The sequence below is a fragment of the Phyllopteryx taeniolatus genome, chromosome 12 (genome assembly GCF_024500385.1).
Source record: "Phyllopteryx taeniolatus isolate TA_2022b chromosome 12, UOR_Ptae_1.2, whole genome shotgun sequence".
Lineage (NCBI taxonomy): Eukaryota > Metazoa > Chordata > Actinopteri > Syngnathiformes > Syngnathidae > Phyllopteryx > Phyllopteryx taeniolatus.
The window spans coordinates 18,453,351-18,478,046 of NC_084513.1; the positions used below are offsets into that span (position 1 = coordinate 18,453,351).

Genomic DNA, 24,696 nt, shown 5'->3' on the forward strand with positions numbered 1-24,696 from the left:
CATGCCACCTAACGCACTTTTCGCTCGTACGAGAATAAACTTGGAGACATAACCTGCATAATCAAGTCACTGGCAGAGAAACTTGGCGTGAGAACACTTCGCTCACACGCCCATTTTCAGAATAGGCAGCGAGCAAAAGATGTACTTGGTTGTTCAGTTTCACACTTGATGAGCGGGCAGAGACTTCAGTTAATATTTGTTTACAACCAATAAAATTTCCATGAAATGTAACTTTAAAAAGTAACTATTTGTTTTGAGGTTTAGGCCTCAAAAGCTCCAAGTGTGATATCTCTTACTTCCCAGGAGTGCTGAATGCAGCACTTATGGCGAAACTACAGACAGCGTAGCCCTTGGGGACACCTTTTACCTTCCTTTGGTGTGTCCATTCCAACATTGGTCATCAGAGGCGTTCCCAGCAGCCAGTCTGGTGTCCATGCACATCTCCTCAGGGAGACCGGACCAAAATCTCTTGGACTGCTTCAGTTTCTCTTTTATGTCAACAACCTGAGCAGAGCAGAGAGAGAGAGAGAGAGAGAGAGTGAGAAAATAAAGGCCATGAAATAAAGCGTTTAGTGTTGCCAAAGACAGTTATGGGGCTATTACGCAGCGTCATGTGCCCCTTTGGAGTCGTGAATGAGCTTGTACAATAATACAAAAGTTTGAACTGCATTTTTAAAGCTTGGTGTTTTACCTTCCAACTTTTTCAGATAAAGGACAAAGTAGTCAATTTAAAAAAAAAAGACCCACGGACCAAAAAAAGCCAAGAAAAAAAAAAAAATCACAATTTTGGCAGAGATTTTCTGCCAAAACAAAAAGAACAAATCCATTTATCAAGAAAGATTAAGTAGACGCAATTTATTTGCTTTCGTGGGCTACACACACACACACACACACACAAAATAGATGTGTTGAGTTTGGCACGTGGATTCAGGGTTTTTGCTTTTGTCTGAAAAGGGCCAAAATCAGGCCAGCAAGTGGGTTGGGCTAGGTCAACCACTCAATGTATGAGACCAGGCTGGGTGTCAGAAATGACCCCCCCCCCCCCTAAAAAACCAACAACATTCTTACAGATCTGACTTTATTATGGGCTTTCTTACTTGAGTGTGTCCAACTCCAAACTTTCATCAAGCACACAAAAATGTGACATATTTTGCGGGGGCTGAGGAGAACGCCTGATAAAAGCAGGCTGCCCCATTATTTTTTTTTTGGGGGGGGGGGGGTTCCTTGGGTTGCAGGTTGGCTAATGTGAAATTGCAGTGAACCTGAGCAGAACATGAAAGGTGCTGTGCTGAGCGCGCCACGCCGCTGTGGGCCTCCACGGTGCTTTTGATGTGTTAATCCTGTCACACTGATGCCAAGGCACAGCGGCTCTGATGCTGCCCAGAGGGTCACCGCAGTCTGCTGCCACAGACTGACGATCAGGCGATGTTGGACTAAAAAACCTTTGCGCGTTCAAGATTAGTTTAACGTCACTTGACATCTGCAGGGCCTGTGAAAAGTTACATTTTACTGATGCAAATATGCAGAAATATGTGAACTCCGCCTCGACTCAGGATGTGTTTTGCTCATTGTTGCTTCATTTGGATGATTGAGCCTCTCTGTTGAAGCATAAACACTCTAAATACTTAATGGGAATACATTACTGTATTCTGTTTTAATCTTCTGCTGGAAGTAAGTACTCTGGAAGCTTTTAATGAAGTCACACAAACTATATGCAATAATAATGGCTCGAACACGCACTGCAAAGGCCCCTCTTAAAATTGCTTTGTTTCTTTGTCGTTATTCTTTTATGCCCCTGATTTTTCTTTTAAACATTCACAGCCCGAAGCCATTTTCACACGAACGACTGCAACTCAACGCACCCGGCTGTCAAACTCCTGAAGTTTGCAGATGACACCACTGTCATCGGCCTCATGAAAGACGGTGAGGAGTCTGCATATCGACAGGAAGCGGAGCGGCTGGAGCTGCGGTGCGGCCGACACAACCTGGAGCTGAACACGCTCAAGACTGTAGAGATGATTGTGGACTTCGTGAGGCATCCATCGCCACAGCTGCCCCTCACGCTGTCCAGCTGCCTTCTGTCAACCGTCGAGACCTTCAAGTTCCTGGGAATTACAGTCTCTCAGGACCTGAAGTGGGCGACCAACATCAACTCCGTCCTCAAAAAGGCCCAGCAGAGGATGTACTTCCTGCGGCTTCTGAGGAAGCACGGCCTGCCACCGGAGCTGCTGAGACAGTTCTACACAGCGGTCATCAAATCAGTCTTGTGTTCTTCCATCACAGTCTGGTTTGGTGCACTGCATCCACTCTTTGAAGTCTCGGCGCCCTTTGGACCGTGTTCATTCAAACTGCTCTAAGTGCTAGAGGAGTCTGCATCTTTTTGCACAATTATCAAAATAAATAAGTAAATAAAACAATTGTACCGGCATTACCAGACAACTAGCAACCCTTTATTGCTCAGTGACTGTTTTTCTCAATGTCTTTATGTCTCAAAGGTGTTCTCTGTCAATTGACTGACTGTGTGTTGTCGTACTAGAGCGGCTCTAACTACCGGAGACAAATTCCTTGTGTGTTTTTTGGACATACTTGGCAAATAAAGATGATTCTGATTCTGATTTATAAGACATTTGATAGACATGACTATCATGAGTAGACCATGAAAAAAGGCTCACGGAACCATGCAGTGAAAAGACACGGGAATGCCAATTTGGCTTGAAGCAGCCACTTTAGAAACATTTTGGCCATTCCAGGGATACTTCAAAAAATTAACTTTCTTTAGAGATTTTCTCCGATTGTGACTAAATTTAAACCAGCTATCCTAGACCGAGGATAAATCATCTTTGTCTGCGGGTTAGCGCATGACATCCTTGCAAACGTCAATCTCTCGAGTCAGTTGCAATTAGGAACATGGAATTTAAAAGGCAAAAAAAAAAGTCTCAGCCACCCACAACCACATTTGCAATTTTGTCAGCGAAGTTTGATGACTCGCCATAAAACTTGGAACTCTAATAACTGAGTTCCACATTTCTTTGTGTTATTGTCATTTTAAATGATTAAAGATTCAGATCAGATTCAAATTACAGACTTATACACAACATGAGCCCAAGAAATGTGAGGCAGATGTGTTGACCATATGGCATTATTAAGGTTATTTGTTATTATTATTATTATCATTATCATTATCATTATTAGTGGCAGTGGCAGTGGCAGTAGTATCATTAGTAGTAATAGATTCAATGTTTGGTGGCTGGGTAAAAAAAAATTCAAGAGAGAAAAAAAACCATTTGTTATTATTTGATTTCATTATTTCACCATTTTAATTTTACTTCCTGCACTCTGATAAATCCAATTTCTTACTTTTCTCAATTTATTCCGAGTCAGATTAAGTGGCCAATAAATCAGGCGCTGAGGGAAAACGCTTATCCATTGGATGATTAATGTAGGACATTTATATGGGAGGAAAAACATTTTCACAGAACAATAAAGATGCTTCTAGGAAAGGTCAGCCTCCTTCCCGCTTTAGTGCACATTGCCCATAAATAAATAATAACAAGTGCGACGAGACCTACTGACTGCAACTACCAGCAATGTCCACTAGATGACACTGCGTCCTAGAGGAAGCCAGAGCTAAAAGGAACGTGCAGAAGCACATCTGCCTCACAGTCTGGGTTCTGGGTTCAAATCTCATCTGTGGCCCTCTTACGTGGTCTACCCGTTTTGACTGTGTGTGCCTTGGTTTTCTCCCTTTTCTTTTCCATTTCCTCCTACTTTCCAAAAACATGCATGTTAGCTTAATTCAATCCCTTAAAATGTGAGTGTGAATGCGTGTTTGTTTTTATTTGCCCTTATTGGCTGGCGACGAGTCCAGGGTGTTCCGATCCTTTTGTACAAAGTCAGCCGGGATCAATTTCAGCTCACCCGCAACCATAACGAGGACCAGTGTTGGCGTTGTAACCCTCAAACACCAAAAACAACAACAGGGTTGGGCAGAGATTCCAAAGGATTCAATCATAATTGCTTGTAAGATCCATCAGCATTGTTCAAAGGGAGCGATTGACAGCAGTTATGCTTTAATCCAAAGAGCACATGAAATAATTCAAGCTCCCACTACGCCTTTGGGGTAAGAAAGAAAAAGTGCAGCACGAAGCGTCAACGACTCTATTGTGTCTTGTGATCTCCTCTCTCTTTGCTCTTGGTCTCAGCAGCCCTTCGTCCTAAGTGAAGGCGAAGGTTCCTGCAGCTTCACGGCCTGTGATCTTCCACCAAAAAGCCTCTTATTCTAAGAAGTATCTCTCTGGCTCTTATGTAACTGGAGTCTCAAAAAGTGGGGCACGGGTGTGATGCATCGCTAATAAAGCTACCCTGTTCTTTCTGTGCAGCTTCCTCCTTCAAACTATAGGAGACAAGATGTTTACAAAACCACAATCCGAAGATTAATTCAGCAGTAAACACAATTAAAAAGTGGCTTGTAAAGTATTACAGCTGAGGCTGCTTAGCCTGTCACGATATAAACTGTCTCCCCCTTCAACACAACTTCGATTGGACGTACATAAGAATATTTATTTACATATTGTGTGACACATGGGGAAGTGTTGGCAGAGAATAATTAATGACAGGGAGAAAAAAACAGCACGGGCCAGTGAGATAATTGTGTTTGCATTCTCAGAGTGGGCGTGTTGCGTGTCTTTCTTCCAATATTTGTCCTCTGTTGTGTTTGTGTACACACGCATACACACACGTGCACGGGTCACGAGTCAATGTGGATCTCTGCATGCGAGCTGGCAGCTACCTTCCAGTTCAAGAGCTTCAGCTTTCCTGGGCCTTTTTCACCCACCTGACTTTCAATTAAAAGTGCAACCAGAGTACTCTATGCGCACTACAGTACTGAGAAGCACCTTGGAATCAATTAATCATCATCACAGTCTGTGCATTCAACTTTGAAGGAACAATTTGGGGCCCCAAAGGCCTTTTCTTGTTCTACCATGTGCTCAAAGTAAGGTTTGTCAAAGCATGCTCGGATGAGTTTGGGGGGGAAGATTTTGACAGCCAACAGTTCCAACACAGTGATTGCGCCTGGGTTGCCGGCACCTGAGGTAAGTACTTGTGCTATGTGTTATTTGTACACCCGTAGCAACATTGATCAGTCCAGAATTGACCACCATACTTGATGTGTTTTTGGCAGTGCAGAAGTCACAATATGCATCAAGGCTCTTGTTGGAACTGCACTGTAGTAGACTGTTCAACTTTTGAAATTTTGCACCGTCCATACCGTGGTACCTTGATGTTTGAATGTTCCAAAGGGTGTACAATGTGGAGATGGACTAATCTTTTCCTGAAAAATATGCTTAAAAGTAATCTGTAACTGTAATCATCGGTGGTGTCAGAACATCAAACAAGCCTCAGAGGACTTCATTTCAACCAGCAATCAAAAATAATCAAAGGATTAACTCTGCATGAGTGTGCTGCCTCTTCATTTTGCTTTTTGCAACATGTGGATGAAGGATGTAATTGAAGAATATCCACTGGAAGTTAGCATGTAAGCGGACTCACATTCGAAGCAGAAAAGACTGTGATGTCCAAGTATTTACAGTAGTCAGCGTTTCAATGTCGTGATAGTCAGATATAATTGCCAGTTGTCACGTGGATGGCTGAGCACAAGTGTTGCTTCTATAAAGCCATGTTTGGTGCTATTCTATTTTATTGGTTCAAATTTGACTTCCTGTTTTTGATAGGACTCTTGACTGGCATATCATCTAGCACATCTGCCTCACAGTACTGGGGTTCTGTGTTTGAATCCCAGCTGCAGGCTTCCTGTGCGGAGTTTGAATGTTATTTGCGTTTGCGTTTGCGTGGGGTTTCTCCAGGTTCCTTGGCTTCCTCCCATATTCCAAAAACATACAGCTGTACTTTTACTGTCTTTCCATTTGATTGAATTGGTACAAAAATTCTTATTTATTCACTTCACGCAATGTATCTTTGTTTAACTATCTATGCTGGTGACAGGCAGAACAATTGCTCTTCCACTCCATGCCTAAAGGTACAATAATTAAGCTGAAGATTCCACCCTCTTGCCATTCATACAAAAGAATAAGTTCTGACTTCCTGGCAGTGCATGTGCTTTGTGTTCAACTAAACAGAAAAGTTAATTTGTGAGTGAAATGAGACTCAATCATCATTTTAATAAATATACTTTTTGTGCCGTGAGTAAAATATAAAATACCGTATGTGGCTTGACTCGATAAAGGTTAGGAAACTGCGTGGACAGTATTTGTCCTCTTAGGCCTCATTTCCACCAGGCAGAGAAGAATACGTTTGAAAAAATCCATCCACCAAATCCACCTTTGAAATGATTGAGACTAGATTGAAATGATTAGACCACTATCTTAATTAACCATTTCATAATCATTCCATAATTGATTTAACGAGCTTTTAAAATATATTAATTGAGCTTGATTCTTTTGTTTCTTTAAGTTGTTCCATCACTTCACACATTCCACTACTACAGTACATTAATTTCCACTAGTATGTGAGATGATTTAAAAAAAGGTAATGATAACAATAATAATAATGCATTCAATGCATCGATTTCTACAATGATTCAAAGGGTTTGATGTACGCTGTTATATTATATATATATTTATGTCCGCAGAGTTTGCATATCTGTCTGCCTTCACCTCGATCACATCACATCACATTCAATCACATTAGACCAGCAGTCTGCTGTGTGCCAAAAGTGCCATCTTGGCGCAGACCGGTCTGCCAAATTGGCAAACACACCAGCGAGTCTTGCGCTGGCACGAAAATCAAGATATGCCGCCATTTGTCCTCTTGGTGCACAGTCTACGAAAACAGAGACCCCAATGTTGATGTTTTAAAGACTCCTGTACCTTTTAAACTGTAGCTGATTACACTTTTTGTCTCTGAATAATTATTGGTAAGATATGCTTATTAGCCTTGTTTGTCATATTTTAAAATCAGCTAAATCATCAAATGTCAAAACCTATTTTATATATGGCAACTGTTACTAATTATTTTTAAAGCTACTTTTTGAAAAAAGAAATATAGGTTGCACACAGTAGGTCAAGTATGGAACAATTATTACGCTGTATAATGTTAACATTAGATTTCATGTAAATTGCCCCCATCCCATTTTCCAGCACATTTTTCTGGGGTACCGGTAGCAGTTGTACAATATGGTAGCCCGTGTTGAGCTCAACACGCTGTTGTCTATCAACTGTGCCGTGTTTATCGTCTCGCCATAACTCATAGGCGAATTACATCCTGACTCGTTGCTATGATGTCACACTATTGAGGTAGTTGACCCAGCTCTATGCCTCCTGCGTACGCAACCCGCGGTGGAAGCCTGATCACGGTTTATGGATCTGAACCGCAATGTGGTGAACCAAACTGTACTGTACCGCTTGGTGGAAACACAGCTTTAGGGTATCTGACGAAAACCTGATGCATGACCCTTACAGTTTCTCCTTCAAAGACCAACTCCGTCTGGCATTTTGCCTTTTTCAGTGTCTATTTAAATTCTCGGGATGTCCTGCCCGCCTGACACTGACTTTCTATTGCAGCTGCCGGTTGGAGCTAAATTAGCGCATGTTCCTTTTAATCACAGAGTCCGCAGCAGGCCTCGCAACCAAAACCGCGAGGGGCAGACGACTCCTCAATGGACTTGTTTTCCCTGGCAACCGCTACGGCAGTCTGTGTTAAAATAGTCTTCCATTTGATACACGTTTGCAGTCTTCTTCCTGCGTCTCAATTACAGAGGTCAGGGAGTCAGGCGGAGCTCATATCGGACCCCCGCCAGGCCTCGGCCTGACCACCGAGCACTGTGAGAAGAGATGGAATAGTTTCTCACAGGCCGCGGTCAGAATAGTTCTGCCTCCTCATCAGAATCCCGATCAACTTTGGTTGAGACAATAAATTCCCCTCCTCGGCCATAAAATATTTGAACACAGATTGACTTTGCCGTGTTGTGTAACCTGGAGACCTTGAGAGTGTTAGTTGACCAGTCTCGTAGCTTCCAGTTCTCCTTGTTGTTTCAAGATTTCAAACGAACAGCTCCAAGGCCAGAGCTGCTATTTTGAATGTAAGCTGATATAAAGATAAAGCCATTAGGAATATTATTTTTGGTACATTACTTTCAATAGTCATTGTTCCTGTGTAATTTTATTCCACTTTTCCACAGTACAAATCAAGCTCCCAGTTCTCAGCTCACTTGGGCGGTTATGCCACGGGAAACTGCGAAAACCAAGCCGCCTTGAATTCATCTGTCAAAACGAGACATGATAACTAACAACAGCGGAGGAGAATGAAAGTCTCCTGCAGTCTATTTACTTCTCAGCCTGTGGCTGTTAAGGCCACCAGTTTCACTCGAGAGGAGGGCAGCAAGAAATGTAGCGCTGCAGCAAAGTCAAAAACGTTTGGCATAATACTAAAGCATCTTGATCTAAAGCAGGGTACCCACATTTTTACAACTTAACACAACTAGTCTCACAATTCACAGGTTTAGGGTTCGACTCTCTGAGTTTGCATATAATCCCCGTGATTGCATGGATTTTTCTACGGCAAGCATGTGCATGTTAGGTTCACTGAAGACTCTAAAATTGTCCAAAGTCAACCAGCAGCACAGAAAGGGATTACACATTTAAGCAATCACGACACGAGCTGAAGGTGAATGGACGGATTGATGCCTTTGATGATGTGCCCCCCTCTCTAAGGTCACTTTAGCAGGTAAGTAGATCGCATATACTGTAGATGCAGGCCAATCAATATCCATCAACGCCACCAACTCCCCAGTGGGACTTTACCAGCTCGAACACCATGAGAACTGTCATTAAAAATTCAGTTTTACATGTGGCTCCTTGATGCAAAGGCTTCCGATCTATATAACATACACACTTGGCTGGAATCATCGCCGCCCTTTGTTTCTCATGATTACAAGCCATTATTAATCTGCCACGGTGAGCGACGACAAACACGATTTAACACGGAGAACTCGACAAAGCTCCCGCCTGTGCCCTGCGTTCATCCTTCTAATAGCTCCCACTGACAGTGGTGACAGTGACAGTCCTGTGGGATCGTTATCACGTCGCCTCCCGGGAATGGATACTTGACAAACTGATGTTCCTTTTGCCCATTATTTTGCATTTTTAAGATGCAGCCCTGACTTCTTCTTCTTCTTCTTCTTCTTCTTCTTCTTCTTTTTTAACCGAGATAAAAATGTCTACATCTCAGCAGAGCATCTAAAACTTTATGTTGGAGATTCAATTGATGCATTTTAAATAATGCATATTTATCACTTGTCACACAATGTGATTAAAAACCGTTGCCTCAAAGAAAGTGTTCGCATAGATTGGACTGGCTGCCGCGCATTCACCGACTTTGCTGTCAAACTCACTCTCCATCCAATAATAATTTTGAACGGCAAATCTTGTCACATCCTTGAGACATAACATTATTTTCAACTCTTCTAACGTGTGTGTTGCAGAAAATGAGTCACCGTGCCCTTAATTTAATGTGACGGCAAATCTCTGTATTGAAATACACAAAAGATAAAAAAAGGAGAAAAAAAAATTGGTTCCAAAAATAGAAGACGATGAACATGTCTTTGCTCTGTCTGGAATTTTATTGGGATTATCACACTGCACACTGGATTTAGAGCTGCTTATGTCAAAAAAATGTTACATGGATGAAGATCTGCTATTTTCTTGTTTGGATTACATGGAACCACGGTCATGTCAAAGCCAAAAGCTAAAGCAGGGTACACACAAACCAATAATTAGTCCAAATTGGACAAAGGCTTGTCTTGATTATCCTGACTGATTATCCTGTGATGTGGAGTGTGTTCAGAGTGCCCCACCCCCACCCCCACCACCCTGACCCCCCCCAATCTGCACAGAAAACGATCAGGGAGCTTCAGCAGAGCTGCGGTGTTGTTGGATTCACAGACATCAACTCCGTCCTCAAAAAGGCCCAGCAGAGGATGTACTTCCTGCGGCTTCCGAGAAAACACGGCCTGCCACGGGAGCTGCTGAGGCAGTTCTACACAGCGGTCATCGAATCAGTCCTGTGTTCTTCCATCACAGTCTGGTTTGGTGCTGCTACAAAAAAGGACAAACTCCGACTGCAACGGACAATCCAAACTGCTGAAAGGATTGTCGGTACCCCCCTACCCACCCTTGAGGACTTGCACGCTGCCAGAACTAAGACAACAGCGTGCAAAATCCTCTCTGACCCTCCACATCCCGGTCACCAGCTCTTCCAGCTCCTTCCCTCATGTAGGCGCTACCGATCAATGCAAACTAGAACTAGCCGACATTCCAACAGCTTTTTCCCTCTTGCGATCAACTTCTTAAACACCTAACCTACAATTCCATTACAACATGCTGGCAATTTTTTGACTTGAGTTCGTTGTCACATTTCTGCGGGGCCAATTATATATTACTCGTGCACTCACTGTAGTAGTCTCGCCACGCTGCACTATTTGCATATCTGCTGTTGACCAATACTGGCCACTCATGCCAGAGTAGCATCTGCTCCATTTGCACACCGATTGAGGAGTATCTGCAACATTTGCACAATCAACATTGTCCCAGACTATCGCGCTACTCGTCACTTTAAACCGCATACACTCCTTGAAGTCTCGGCGCCCTTTGCACAATGGTCATTGCACCGGACTATTGCAACATTAGTCATTCGAACTGCTCTAAGTGCTAGAGGACTCTGCATCTTTTGCACAATTGTCAAAAAAAATAAAATAAATCTACCGGCATTACCAGACAACTAGCAACCCTTTATTGCTCAGTGACTGTTTTTTTTTTTTTGTCAATGTCTTTATGTTTCAAAAGTGTTGTGTCAATTGACTGTCTGTTGTCGTTCTAGAGAGGCTCCAACTACCGGAGACAAATTCCTCCTGTGTTTTTTTTGGACATACTTGGCAAATAAAGATGATTCTGATTCTGATTCTGTAAGCAGACAGCGTCCCGGAGGTCCTTTGACATCAGCAAAAATCCTCCAAATGTGATCATAGTGCAATTGATCATGTTCTTTCTTTACTTGGATGATAAATTGCAGTCTTTTCTCACCTTAATGTCTTATTACACGTTGTCATTGTAGGTCATATTCAGTATCGTGTTTTACATAGTATCGCCTCTAATTATTCGTTAAGTCTCATGACAGCAACCTCGTTTGGCCAAGACGGTCCATCACTGTGAGGAAAATGTATCAATTGTCCATCCTGCGGCGAGAAAATCAAAATGACAGAATATTGATGAAACAGTGGTGAGTTCGCACTTGTGACTCGCTCGGGGCTACGACGGCAGACGTTTGAACAAGAGGGATGATTAAAGGGAAGCGATGCTCCGCGGAGAACAGGGCCGTCATCAATGGGCCACGTGGAGAGAGCTCCCCTGGGAAGCTGCCAGCCTGAAGTGTTAAAGCGCCAGTGCAACTCATTATGCAGTGACAGCTATGAATGAGTCACGTGCGAGGACCGGACAACTTATGTGCTGATTATCACCACAATATCCTCAGTGACCTCTCAGTTCTGTACGAAATGCTCTTACTTAATAATGCTAATGACTGCATTATAGCAATGAGCGATACTGTAATTGCAATATGTGTGTACCTGTCTAAAATGTTTGTTGGCTATGAATCAGGAAATGTGTGCATAACTGTATATGTGTATTGGCCTTGGTACTCTGTGTCACTACATAGCTTGGCAGAAATGAATTGTTATAAGTCTTTTCAGCCTTTGCCCATGTATCATCACAATGATTTTTCCCTTGCTGAAACTCCCTCTCTTTTATTCCCTAAATGTCGTGCAACACATTTATGAAGAGCCGCAGATGTATTCACTCTGCAATAAATTGGCTTTGCAGGATTACCAAAGCTCACCTCATGCATCTTTGAATGCAATACTCATTTCCACAGTTCTATTAAATGTCAGTGCACTGCATGGATTGCAGAACAATACGGCGTGGAAGAAGAGAGGCCCCCCGGCGTGGTCGAGACGCATCGGCTTTGGCGAAGCTTTGTTTCAAACAGCTGCTTGCGCTTTACTCATGCACTCAACGTACTTTTGTGTGGACATATTTTCTGTACAGTACACGAATACTATACTGTAAATACCAGATACAAAAACGCCAACAATCGGGACTTTTTGCTAAAACGGAGCACTCTTGGATTGAGTGGCAAGGTACAACTTGGACTGGCTCTCCGGCACCTCGCAGGGCACATATAGACAAACAACCATTCATATTCACATTCACCCCTATAGACAATTTAATCTTCCAAAACCTGCCATGAATGGCTGGAACGGATCAATGGCGTTTCCATTCATTTACATGGGGACATACGATTTTGAGATATTTCTACCAATTAAATATATCTAACCTAAATGCTAAAGGAATTAAAAGTTGCCTGTTTTTGAGAAAAAGTCAGAATGTTACAAAAAAAAACATTTTACAACAATGATAACAATCATAGTCTCAGTCTTTCAAGAAAAAAAGTTGTATCATATTTCCAACAACAAAGGTATTTTGTTGGGCTACAAAGTCATAATCTTACACAAATCACGTATTTTGGAGTATTATAATATTAAAGTCAATGTTTAACAAGGGAAGACATTTTAACAAGTGAATTTGAAAAATATAACTATTTTCTTTTATTCTGGAAAAGAACTTTAAAAAATTGACTGTTCTTTAAAATATGTTTGTTCTCAAAGAAAGTAGAAATAAAGTTTGTAAGTGTATGTACAACCCCAATTCCAATGATGTTGGGACATTGTCCATCCATCCATCCATTTTCTGAGCCGCTTCTCCTCACTAGGCTCGCTGGAGCCTATCCCAGCTGTCATCGGGCAGCAGGCGGGGTACACCCTGAACTGGTTGCCAGCCAATCGCAGGGCACATACAAACAAACAACCATTCGCACTCACAGTCACAGTCACGCCTACGGGCAATTTAGAGTCTCCAATTAATGCATATTTTTGGGATGTGGGAGGAAACCGGAGTGCCCGGAGAAAACCCACACAGGCACAGGGAGAACATGCAAACTCCACACAGGCGGGGACGGGGATTGGACCCCGCACCTCAGAACTGTGAGGCTGACGCTCTAACCAGTCGGCCACCGTGCCGCCGTTGGGACATTGTATTAAACATAAATAAAAACTGAATACAATGATTTGCAAATCATGTTCGACCTATATTTAATTGAATACACTACAAAGACAAGATATTTAATGTTCAAACTGATAAACATGATTGTATTTAGCATAAGAATCATTAACTTAGAATTTTATGGCTGCAACACGTTCCCAAAAAGTTGGGAGAGGGTCATGTTTACCACTGTGTTACATCACCTTTTCTTTTAGCAACATTCAATAAACGTTTGGGAACTGAGGACACTAATTGTTGAAGCTTTGTAGGTGGAATTCTTTCCCATTCTTGCTTGATGTACAGCTTCGGCTGTTCAACAGTCTGGGGTCTCCGTTGTCGTATTTTAAGCTTTATAATGCGCCACACATTTTCAATGGGAGACAGGTCTGGACTGCAGGCAGGCCAGTTTAGTACCCGCACTCTTTTACTACGAAGCCACGCTGTTGTAACACATGCAGAATGTGGTTTGGTATTGTCTTGCTGAAATAAGCAGGGGTGTCCATGAAAAAGACGTTGCTTGGATGGCAGCATATGTTTCTCCAAAACCTGTATGTACCTTTCAGCATTGATGGTGCCTTCACAAATGTGTAAGTTACCAATGCCATTGGCAATAACACAGCCCCACACCATCACAGATGCTGGCTTTTGAACTTTGTGTCCATAACAGTCCGAATGGTTCTTTTCCTCTTTGGCCCGGAGGACACGACGTCCACAATTTCCAAAAACAATTTGAAATGTGGAGTCATTGGACCACAGAAGACTTTTCCACTTTGAATCAGTCCATCTTAGATGAGCTCGGGCCCAGAGAAACAAGCGGCGTTTCTGGGTGTTGTTTGATAAATGACCTTTGCTTTGCATAGTAGAGTTTCAAGTTGCACTTACAGATGTAGCGCCAAACTGTATTTACTGACATTGGTTTTCTGAAGTATTCCTGAGCCCATGTGGTGATATCCTTTACACATTGATGTCGGTTTTTGATGCAGTGCCGCCTGAAGGATCGAATGTTACGGGCATTCAATGTTGCTTTTCGGCCTTGCCGCTTACATGCAGTGTTTTCTCCAGATTCTCTGAACCTTTTGATGATATTATGGACCGTAGATGATGAAATCCCTAAATTCCTTGCAATTGTATGTTGAGGAACATTGTCCTTAAACTGTTCGACTATTTTCTCAGGCACTTGTCCACAAAGAGGTGAACCTCACCCCATCTTTGCTTGTGAATGACTGAGCAATTCAGGGAAGCTCCCTTTATACCCAATCATGGCACCCACCTGTTCCCAGTTAGCCTGTTCACCAGGTGTTTGATGTTTTTTGCCACTTGTCCCAGCTTTTTTGGAACGTGTTGCAGCCATAAAATAACTTAATGATTATTTGCTAAAAACAATCAAGTTGAACATTAAATATCTTGTCTTTGTAGTGTATCCAATTAAATATAAGTTGAACAGGATTTTCAAATCATTGTATTCTGTTTTTATTTATGTTTAACACAACATCCCAACATCATTGGAATTGGGGTTGTACATAAAAAGTTTAATTTTGCGAAAACTGATATTTTATATATATATTTTTTAAATATAATGATCTTATTTTAGGTGCGCACATGTGCCACACATTTAAGAGGTTTTTGTTAAAAAAATAAAAATAAAATACTCATGCAGGGATGTCAGATTAATTAATTTATTTTATTTAATTGTAATTTAATGTATTCATTATAATCATGACAAGGGAAATTCAGTTTACACTCTGCCGTCTATGTTGTGTTACTGCACACCAGACAGACAACCAGAACACACACATGCACGCATGCAAGGAGAATCTTAGCGTGAAAAGGGCGGGTTCACAAAACGTGCTCCACCTCTTGAGCTGCAGGGATGGGGAAGGTGCCTGGCTCAAGGGCACCTTGTAAGTAGCCAACAGGCAGATAAGAATCTCTCCAACAACTACTTGCCATTTTTACATTTTTGTCTAAAGCTTGACTCGAACCCTTGAAAAGTCCTTACAGATGAGCTACAAAATCATATCGGAGCTTTTTGGCCCAAAGCTAAGGGATATTAATGGGTTAATGTTTAATTGGTCCCTGACACGACATAATAAACATTCATAAAATGATTGCAGATTAATTTGTGGACCTGTGGTGTTACCTGAGCCCCAGTTTGAGAACCACTGGTTATGTGTTTTAACAAGACCAGTTATTCTCAGTACTCAAGCTGCAAACTCCTGCACACCTGGGTGCAATGATCAAGAGTAGCATGCTGATTGGTGCATGTGAGAGCACTTAAATGGAGCCAGTTTGGTGCAGAACCAACAGATGTTGCAAAGCCAAGTAGTAAGCAGGAACAATTGACCGCATTTATCAATGGCTTGTGACTTGTATTTGAGGTAATGTTGCTTTTTGTCCTTTTTCCAGACTTTGTCAATACTGACTTTTTATTCTGTTTGTTAACGCTCTCTCTTCAGGGTGATTGTGCTCTGGCTGTTAGCCTTTGGACAAGCAAAGGGTAAGTACCAGTTGTGGCTGGTCAAAAGAGGGCGCTAGGGTGCTGATCCACTCAGCTGAGCCACCTTTAAATAAAACAATTTCTATTGTTAAATATGTAGTAATGTATGCATCTATTTTTAGATGAGTTGGGGTAAATTAAGGTTATGAGGACTAAAGTTGTTTCTTTCATCTGAAGCCTGAATTTTCACCCAGTGACGCTTGTTAAAAGTAGCATCTCTTCAGTGCAATAGATGGCATTCCAGTGCCCCAAGCTGGCAGTCTGGTCATCAACGACAGCCGGCCGGCTCTTGCGTCTGCTCCACGGTGGGAGGGTTGTCGTATGTAACCCTCTTGATTGACAAGTCGAAGTAACTCAAGACTGCACTTTTTTTGAGAGAGCGTACCGGCAGACAATCAGGACCTTGACATGAAAGATCACGGATGTACACGGCAGTCCATGGACTGAGAAGATTGAGATGACTAACCTTTTGGAGGCTAATGCATTATTTATTTATTCTGCTTTGTCAAATGTCAGGATCTGACCCAGCATGGACTAAGATGGGCATGGCTCCTTTAATGTCAGTCTGTTACATCACTTCATGGGGGGTGTTACAAAATAAAAGCATTCGGGAGTTCATCAGAATCATCTTTATTTGCCAAGTATGTCCAAAAACACAAGGAATTTGTCTCCGGTAGTTGGAGCCGCTCTAGTACGACAACAGACAGTCAATTGACAGAGAACACACACCAAAACGTGTCTTCAAAAAAAGGCCGATTGGGGAGCAACAACTTGTTTCATGTGCACTATAAAGTGCCTTTTAACAAATCTAGTTGGTAGATTCCTCAAAGACTGCAGAGCCATGCAGATGGCTACCTATTGCTTTCTCTTCATCCTTGGTGAAAACCTCACTATTTTTGACTATTTCCTCTCTTCAGGAGATGGTGCCACACATGGAGGTTTTGCTGCTGCTGCTGAGCTGGCTGGGAGCTCCCCTAGAAGCCCAAAAAGTAGTTGGGATCAACAGCAATACAGTCAACCTGAGTTGGCTAACCCAGAGCAAAGTGGTTGCCCTAGCTGTATTTGCCACCCATGCGACCCTCTCCCTTGCCCTCAGCCTTACTGTGTACCTCTTTTTAGTCCTTGCCCTTGCCTTGCAAATTGCTGTCAGCGTGGGTGTGCCCCACATTGGATTTCTTGGTAGAATCCCCCATGGCTGAGCAGGTAAGAATAAACTATGGTTCAAGTTTGTCAATTTGAAAGGTGTGCCACCTCTAAACTTTCTTTCTTCCAGGGTTTCATCTGTTCACTTAAATGGCAGAAACTGGAATAAATTTGTATACTTGAATCTATTTATTCTGTTGGTGTTCACTGGACAATTTAACACAAAAGATGGAGGCATTACATGCAGGGGCTGATCAAGAAACTGGGAAGTAATGAATTCAGACCTAACAAGGAAAAGTGCATGGTCAGTCACTAGAATCTGAGATGTACTTTATGTGATATAAAGGCAGTACTCCAAAGCGCATTACAGCCTCATATTTAAAATGTCTTAACTTTCAGCCTATAGCAATGCTAAATTAAAATGTCCTCATAGAACATTGACTTAGTCTCTACCTTCATGTGGCAAATAAAGTGCAGACTCACAGGTGGTTAGCCTGCAATAGGAAGCGATGATGACTTGCCCAATTTGGAAAGTCATCATTTCCATGGAAGCGGAGGTAATTCCTTGAAATAAAACTTCCTCACAGAGGAAGCAGTGATCAATAAATTAAACACCACACTTGCCACATGTGCACTCATTGCCCAGTTCTTTCTCGTGGTCTATGAAGAAGCATGTTAGAATCTTTGGAATCTACATAATTACATGGGCCGCTAGGTGCAACAATTTGGCGAGAGCGGAGCTGTGGACAGCGATGGGCTCAATTCACTTCCATTAAACTGGCTCTAGTACAAGAATTTCCTCGTGGCTTGACGTTGCATTATTTCTGGGCTGCAGCTTATAATGTCAGGGTCAAGCTGTTTGGGAAAGGAGTGGCTTGGTTCTTTTTGACTTCACAAACCACATTTGGATGTTTTATTCTGTGTTTCCTGTTGAGCATGGCAGGGAGAGAAAGAAATGCACGAGAAATAAATTTAACTCAATTTTAACCAATCTAGTGTATATCAACAGGCTGTAGTACGTGAGCTTTGAACAGGAGTGTTTCATGCAGCTCAAAAGACCATTTTAATCAACAGCCAAATCATAAATATATACAGCAGGTGAAAAAACTGAGCTCAAACAAGCGCACATCATAAAACACACCTCCCATAACAGCAATTTCCTAGCAGGGCAGGCCATAGTGGTTGAGAAATAGCACAAAACACAGACAACCATGTCGAAAACTGAAAATAAAGCCCAAGTCTTTCTAAGTCGAAGATAATGATACAGCTTGCTGCCCCCTTATTGCACTGAGAGACCTAAACAACATGACTTCCGCCTTCGGACTCAAATTTAAAGCGGTATTTATTCATCCCTGAGGGAAATTAAAGGTGGCTGACTTGTTTTTTTTTATTTGTGGTTCTGTGAGGAAGCGTGCTGTCACTATGGTTATGTATAGGATATGGCTAACATGCCCAGACAGTCTGTCTTTTTTTTTTTTTTTTTTTTTTTTTGGTTTTGTGGTTAGTGAACAGGTTTTTCCAAAACCATAGACCCTAATTCCAAAAGTAATGGTGACAGAAGTAGGACGGTTAGTGGTGGTGTAAACATTCTGGCTATCATGCCAAAGAGCTTTAGTTAGCGTACATTTTTAACTCAGCAGACTTGTGGTTAAATACGGGGTGAAGGTACTCCTCATCAGAGTTCATCAAATGGTGTCAGAAGTGGGATGGTTTGATGTGAGTCCATCTGTGGTGTGTTCAGTTGAAAGGACTTGAGACAGGTGACCCCGGTGGTAAACATTGTGGGAATGGATGAAGCAGTAGGATGATAGAAATGGGGAGGTAGCCTGTACAGTTGTTTCAATACAATAGACCACTGTTCAAATCTAGATTGAGGGTACTACTCCTGAGAGTTCTGTGACAAAAGTGGGATGCTTGACGCTAAGGCCATTTGCGGTGAAGCTCATTGGAAGAACCCTTGGGACATGTCATACAACACAGATCGATGAAGCACTGGGATAACTGATATTAGTGTCTGGGTCAGTGTACCAGTACCCACAATGCTCAAGTCTAGGGTAAGGGTGTTCTCTCTGTGTTCTGTGACAAATGGTGACAGGAGTGGGGTTGTTAGCTTTGAGGCCATCCATCCCGAAGAGTCTGGGGCTCACAGGTTTTTAAATCAGTGAGAACTGGGTTCAAATCAGGGTTTAGTTTAGTTTAGGGTAAGTGGGATGGCTAGTTGTTTGGCAATCTCTGGCATGGAAGAACCCTTGGAAGTTAGTGTGTCAAGGTCAGTGGACATGTTTAAGACTGATTCAAATCTGGGTAGAGGACACTCATCCTTAGAGTTCTATGAGAACTGTTCTCAGAAGTGGGATGGATGGTCTGTGGCGTGGAAGGACCCATGTGCAACAGATACCAGGGATGGATAACTCAATAGATGGATTGAAATGGGACAATTGTATGAAAAGGGAAGGTAGTGTCTTGAGCTAAAACCACACGTTGCTTCAGATCTGAGTTGATGATATTATTCCTCAAAGTTCAAATGGTGCCAGGAGTGGAATACTTAACCATGGGGCCATCCGTCCACACAAAAGCACAGCACTTAGGATATGATTTCGTGTGTTAAATGGGTAGGGTTATTCCAAAGCAAATAATTGTATCGTTTAAGATGGATGACAGAGCTCTCTAGCAATTATAAGTCAATAAAAAAAGTATTTTTACACCGCTTTCTGGAGTTCTAAACCCTTTGGCTTGAATCTCCTTATTTTGTACAAAGCTGTTTGTGTAACTGATGTTCCAGCAAAAGTATGTATTGAATATTTATTTTGACTAGAGGCCAGGTAAGAGTGCAGTCTCAGGGGTTCATCTGTGTGGCTGTATATTGTTGAAGGTAACACGAGTTTTCTATTTCTCAACACAAAGCATCTGGTGAGGGTGGGTGGTGGCGGCACCATGGGTTAGTAACTTAGTTTTAATGGGGCTGGCAGAAAAATGCAGTGACAGGGAAGTTCAATCCAAGATAAAGTTTTATTTATGTACTTGAAGCAAAACTCTGCGGGAATTGAGAAGGAACAAGGAAAGATGACCAAAAAAAATGCAGAAAAGGGACCCACTGTGTTTGTCTTGTTAATCCTCGTACGTGCTCACATCGAGTGAACCTACGTCGGTTTTTCAGAACTGTCTGGCAGCGTGTGCCTCTTTTTGAATTGTTTGTCTGCTTTGAGTTTCAAATTGCGGTGGCGAGTTTGGACAAACGTTGGGGGTGTGTGCCTAAATCCACGTTGGATACCCGCTGTTGATTCTCTACTGACAATGCAAGCCTCATCCAGCGGTACAAAAAAATGTTTAACATGGCAAAGCGTGGCAAGGAGGCGAGTGCAGAGAAACAGAAGTAAATTATATCGCCACAATGAAAAAGGAGCTATAATTTGTCTGCAATGATAGCTTTTACCATTGGTGTGAGGTCACAATAATCAAGCTCTGACCATGCTCGTAGTCAAACATAAATACATTTAAAAAAGAAGAATCCAGTAGAAATCATTGCAAGCAACTACATTGGAATCTTAAAAACTGACTAACCGAAGAGATGTGTAATTTGTAGTTAGATCAAAATTTTCCGGAAACATGCCTTAAAAGTCAGTCTTTAAACTATTATTTTATGTCATTTATGATGCCATTACAGAGGGCTGCAAATAATGACCAAAGAAGGAATGTGTGATGATAAACAGAACTGGAAATTTAGGCAGTTTTCTGGCTGCTTCATTACCTTTTAAAGGTAGATGCTGATAAAATGTCTACAAAGCTCATTGTGTGTTGTTATGAACGGCACACAATAACAACATCTATAAAACGCACTCCGTTTCCTTTCTATTGCATGTCTTCAAAGGATGAGAAGTTTTACTTTATTTTATGACGCGGAACACCCACATCCCCCCACCGGTGTGGCACCCCTGCTATCATGTCAAAGAAAAGGTAAGGAGAGCTGCATTGCATTCTGTTCAATGTGCAGATTAGCATGATTTGATAGTGCTTGCCTTTGCTAACCAACACCTATGGCTGCATCTGAATAAATTACAATATAGAAGAGTTCATTTATTTCAGTAGTTCAATTCAAAAAGTGAAACGTATAGAAAAATACTTTACAGATTGCAAATAGTTGCATTATTTCTGTATTATAATTGTTTTTTTTCTTTTATAATCCAATTTCTTGCTGAATTTGGGGATTTTGTTTGCTGTAAAGGGCGGCACGGTGGGTTGGCTGGTTAAAAGAGTCTGCCTCACAGTTCTGAGGAGCGGGGTTCAATCCCCGGCCCCACCTGTGTGGAGTTTGCATGTTCTCCCCGTGCCTGTGTGGGTTTTCTCCAGGCACTCCGGTTTCCTCCCGCATACCAAAAACCTGCACGGTAGGTTAATTGACAATTCTAAGTTGCCCGTAGGTGTGAATGTGAGTGCGAATGGTTGTTTGTTTGTATATGCCCTGCGATTGGCTGCCAACCGGTTCAGGGTGTACCCCGCCTCCTGCCCGATGTTGGCTGGAATAGACTCCAGCACGCCCGCGACCTTAGTGAGTAGAAGCGGCTCAGAAAATGGATGGATGGATGTTTGCTGTAAATGTGATTATCAAAATTATAAAAAAAATGAGTTTAATTTTTTCATTGAACTACTGAAATAAAATGTGTTTTCCGCAATATTGTAATTTATTGAGATGCAAGATTCATAAATTTGGAAGTCAAGCAGCGTCACAAATTCGTAAAACCTCCCTTGTGAAAGTTGCTTGAATTTATTGAGGACAGACTATTTAAATGATAAAATCTCAATAATTTCTTTCATTAAAAATCTACAGTCTAGTGACTTTTTGCATCACCCCATACATCCTCATAAAACACCAGACTGTATTGCACAAAAGGACACAAAAGCCCTTTAAAACTTGTAACAATTGCCAAATTAAACGCTTCTCTTCTTATCTATAATGTGGCTCTGAACTTAACAGTCTGTTGTGCCTTTATCGCCACTTTTGGACTTTTGTGATCTCCATTTCTCGCTGGGCTTCAGGCGTGTGTGCTCTGACAGAATGTCAGGCAATTAAAGCATCATGGCTCATTGAGCTGGAGGTGGACACCGCCGCTCAACCCCACAGCTGCCATCCTTCCCGTATTCCTTCACTAACAAATGTATGGCTGTACTTCCACACAAGACATTCCTATCAAAGGACAAGTTAAACTCTTTTCAGCTTTTCACAAGGCGGAACATCATCGCTGTCGTGGGTAATTAATGTGCATCGGTATGTAAAGGAGGACAGCGTGAGCAAAAACAAAGATGTGCTTTACACATCCATTTATAACCCCCTATCCAGCAGAAGATGTAGAAATTCTGCTATACTAATGATTGCACAAAGGAGCTGCCGGACTGTGTGACACGTTCTTCTACGTTGTATTTGTAACAGAGACAAAGCCGCAAAAAAACAATAACAGGGTGTCATATTCTCTTCAAAGAGCTGCAACTGGCACTGCGATTCAACTTCTTCTTTGCTTTTATGTTGTGCACGAAAAGAGAATGTCCCGGTAAAACCTTTCAACCACAACAGTACACGCTGAATAAAATATGTTGTATTTTAATAAAAAAAAGGAAACAGAGGAAAAAGAAAGGTGGAGAGTACTTTAAAAAAAAATACATATATTCTGTTGTAAGGGCCACTGCAGGGGCCATTGTACTTTCAGTCATGACATGGGCCTAAGTTCCCCTCAATGACAACTTTTTTTCATACATCAATTGTATGTTATGATTCTAGCTGGGGTAGGATAATGGCTACGGTAGGATAATAGACTGGGGTGTCTGATATAAGACAACTCTTAAGTTGGTCATGCACTGTTAAATAGTGGATGGGTATGTAAGTATGGTACTACAGAAGGGTAGACAGGTATGTACTAGGTGTTTAGAGTAGTAACTCAATCATGTAGGATAATATGGGTTCTGTAGAGCCGTGTAGTGGGTTGTATTTGTAATAGCTGGCAGATAAATTCTTAGATTGGTAAACGGTTAGCCTCGTAGGTTGGTGGAATAGTTGTGTGATGTACGTATATTTGGAGCAGCTGGCAGGGCGGCTTTCAAATTGATACATGGGTCGGGTAATAGGTGAGGTATGATAGTAGATAGGGTGGGCTCATAGCACTGGGTAGGGTAGGTAGTTGATACATAGAATAGTTAGTTAGTTAGATTGGTAGATTGGGTGGTAGGTAGCAGGAAGGTTGTGCCAGACCGTAGATTGGTAGGGAAGTAGGTAGGGTAATGGGTAAATTAGTGGATAAGTAGAAGCTTCCCTAATGGATGGATTAGTGGCTCACTAATAGGCAGTGTACAGTATGGGGCAAGGATGTGGGCAGTAGTGGGTAGACTAATTTTTAGGTTGGCTCGTAGATCGGTAGGTAAGTTAGTAAGCTGATTGTGTCAGAAAGTGTAGTACGTAAATTAGTCTTCTAGGAAAGCTCGGTCAAGTTGTAGGAGATTAGAAAGTGGATAAGGTAGTAGATATGGTATTCAACAAGACAATCAAGTAGGAAGGAAGGTTGAATAAGTAGAATAGTTAGTCCATAGGCTGGTATCTTAGTTGGTGGGTAAGGTAATAGGTAGTGTCAGATTGTAATACTGTTTGCTTGTGTCAGATATTAGGAGGTATAGTAAACAAAGTCCGTCACTCTGTGACTTTGAGGACCATTTCAAGTACATATATATAGTACGGTAGCGTCTCGCTGTTCAATATTTAGCAGCTGGAGGTAAGCCACTGAGTGAGTTCACAGCAGATGTGCATGGTATTTCAAATATGACCTTAGACACCTGCGGCAACATTAAAAACAATTCTAGCATCATTAACGAACTTCAGTACTTTTCACGATATGACTCACTTCAAAGATGAAGGTCATGTTTGATGGCGTGAACATAACTGTTGCCCATGATATGATGATCTGATCATACGCTGAGTTTTGGGCTGATTTAATCACAATGTGATGATGTGTCGCCTATAGCTTGGCAGCCTTGGCTGCTGCTATTTTCTGCATTTGCAACTGGTCCACTTCACGCATATGACACACTCTCTGTCTGTTCCCGCAATTTCCTGTCTGAATGCCGGCTGATTATTCATGAGCGGCCCCCGCATGCCTGCCTGGCCGCCTGCCCGCGTCGCTGTACCGTTAGAGCAAATGCTGGCCGCGGTGCTCTGTCAGACCAGGTCACCTCCTGATTTTGTTGTCTGTGCTATTACAAACGTTGGACAGGGGATATTTCCAGAATAGATAGGTTAATTGAGGAAGGTTTGTGTTGAGGGATCCTCGCCACCTGAGGACATGCTGGCATATGGTTAAGCCATCCTTGATGAGTTAATGACTTTGTAAGAATAAAATAAAGTTTAAAGGCTGAAGCTGTACTATAGGATGATACGAACTGCTGCAGCCAGTAATAAAAATAAAAATGTTCACATGTTCATGCAACCCATTGACTATGAGTGCTAAGCAAGCATCAGATGCTACTTATAAGAGGGAGTAGTAAGGGTGTTATTGACACATTATTGACACATTTACGCATGTAGTAATTACTATTTTGAAGTGTTCATGGCAAAACTATGAGTAGAAGTAGGGATGGTCATACCAATTGATAAATGAACAATTATGTGGATTGATTGTGTGGAATTGATACACCAATTGATTATTGAAGTCAGTGAGGCAAAACAAAAACAACAAAGGTTTGTTGTCAAAAGAAAGCCACCAGTATATCAGCTATGTGAGGTGACCGAGAAGTACGAAGGCAAATGTAAAAAAATGTTAAGCACTTCTACAAATTACGGCTGCAGGAACTTTGTCCCGGAGCTCGGGACTTCTGGAGGACCATTATGTCCTGTCTAAATTTAGCTCTCCT

The 24,696-nt window shown here is 42.0% G+C and overlaps 1 protein-coding gene and 1 long non-coding RNA gene across 3 annotated transcripts in view; one reads left to right on the plus strand and one right to left on the minus strand.

Annotated features, from left to right (window-relative positions):
* gpc6b (glypican 6b) overlaps window positions 1-24,696 on the minus strand; it is a 94,806-nt gene that overhangs the window by 4,670 nt on the left and 65,440 nt on the right. For both annotated transcript variants that reach the window (XM_061792228.1, XM_061792227.1), the window contains one exon: window positions 368-504. In XM_061792228.1, the coding sequence (XP_061648212.1) occupies window positions 368-504 (137 nt within the window). The remainder of the gene's footprint in view (window positions 1-367; window positions 505-24,696) is intronic.
* LOC133486684 (uncharacterized) lies at window positions 15,400-16,997 on the plus strand. Its single transcript, XR_009791101.1, has 4 exons — window positions 15,400-15,547; window positions 15,626-15,666; window positions 16,584-16,869; window positions 16,940-16,997. It is a non-coding gene; the product is annotated as an uncharacterized LOC133486684 (long non-coding RNA).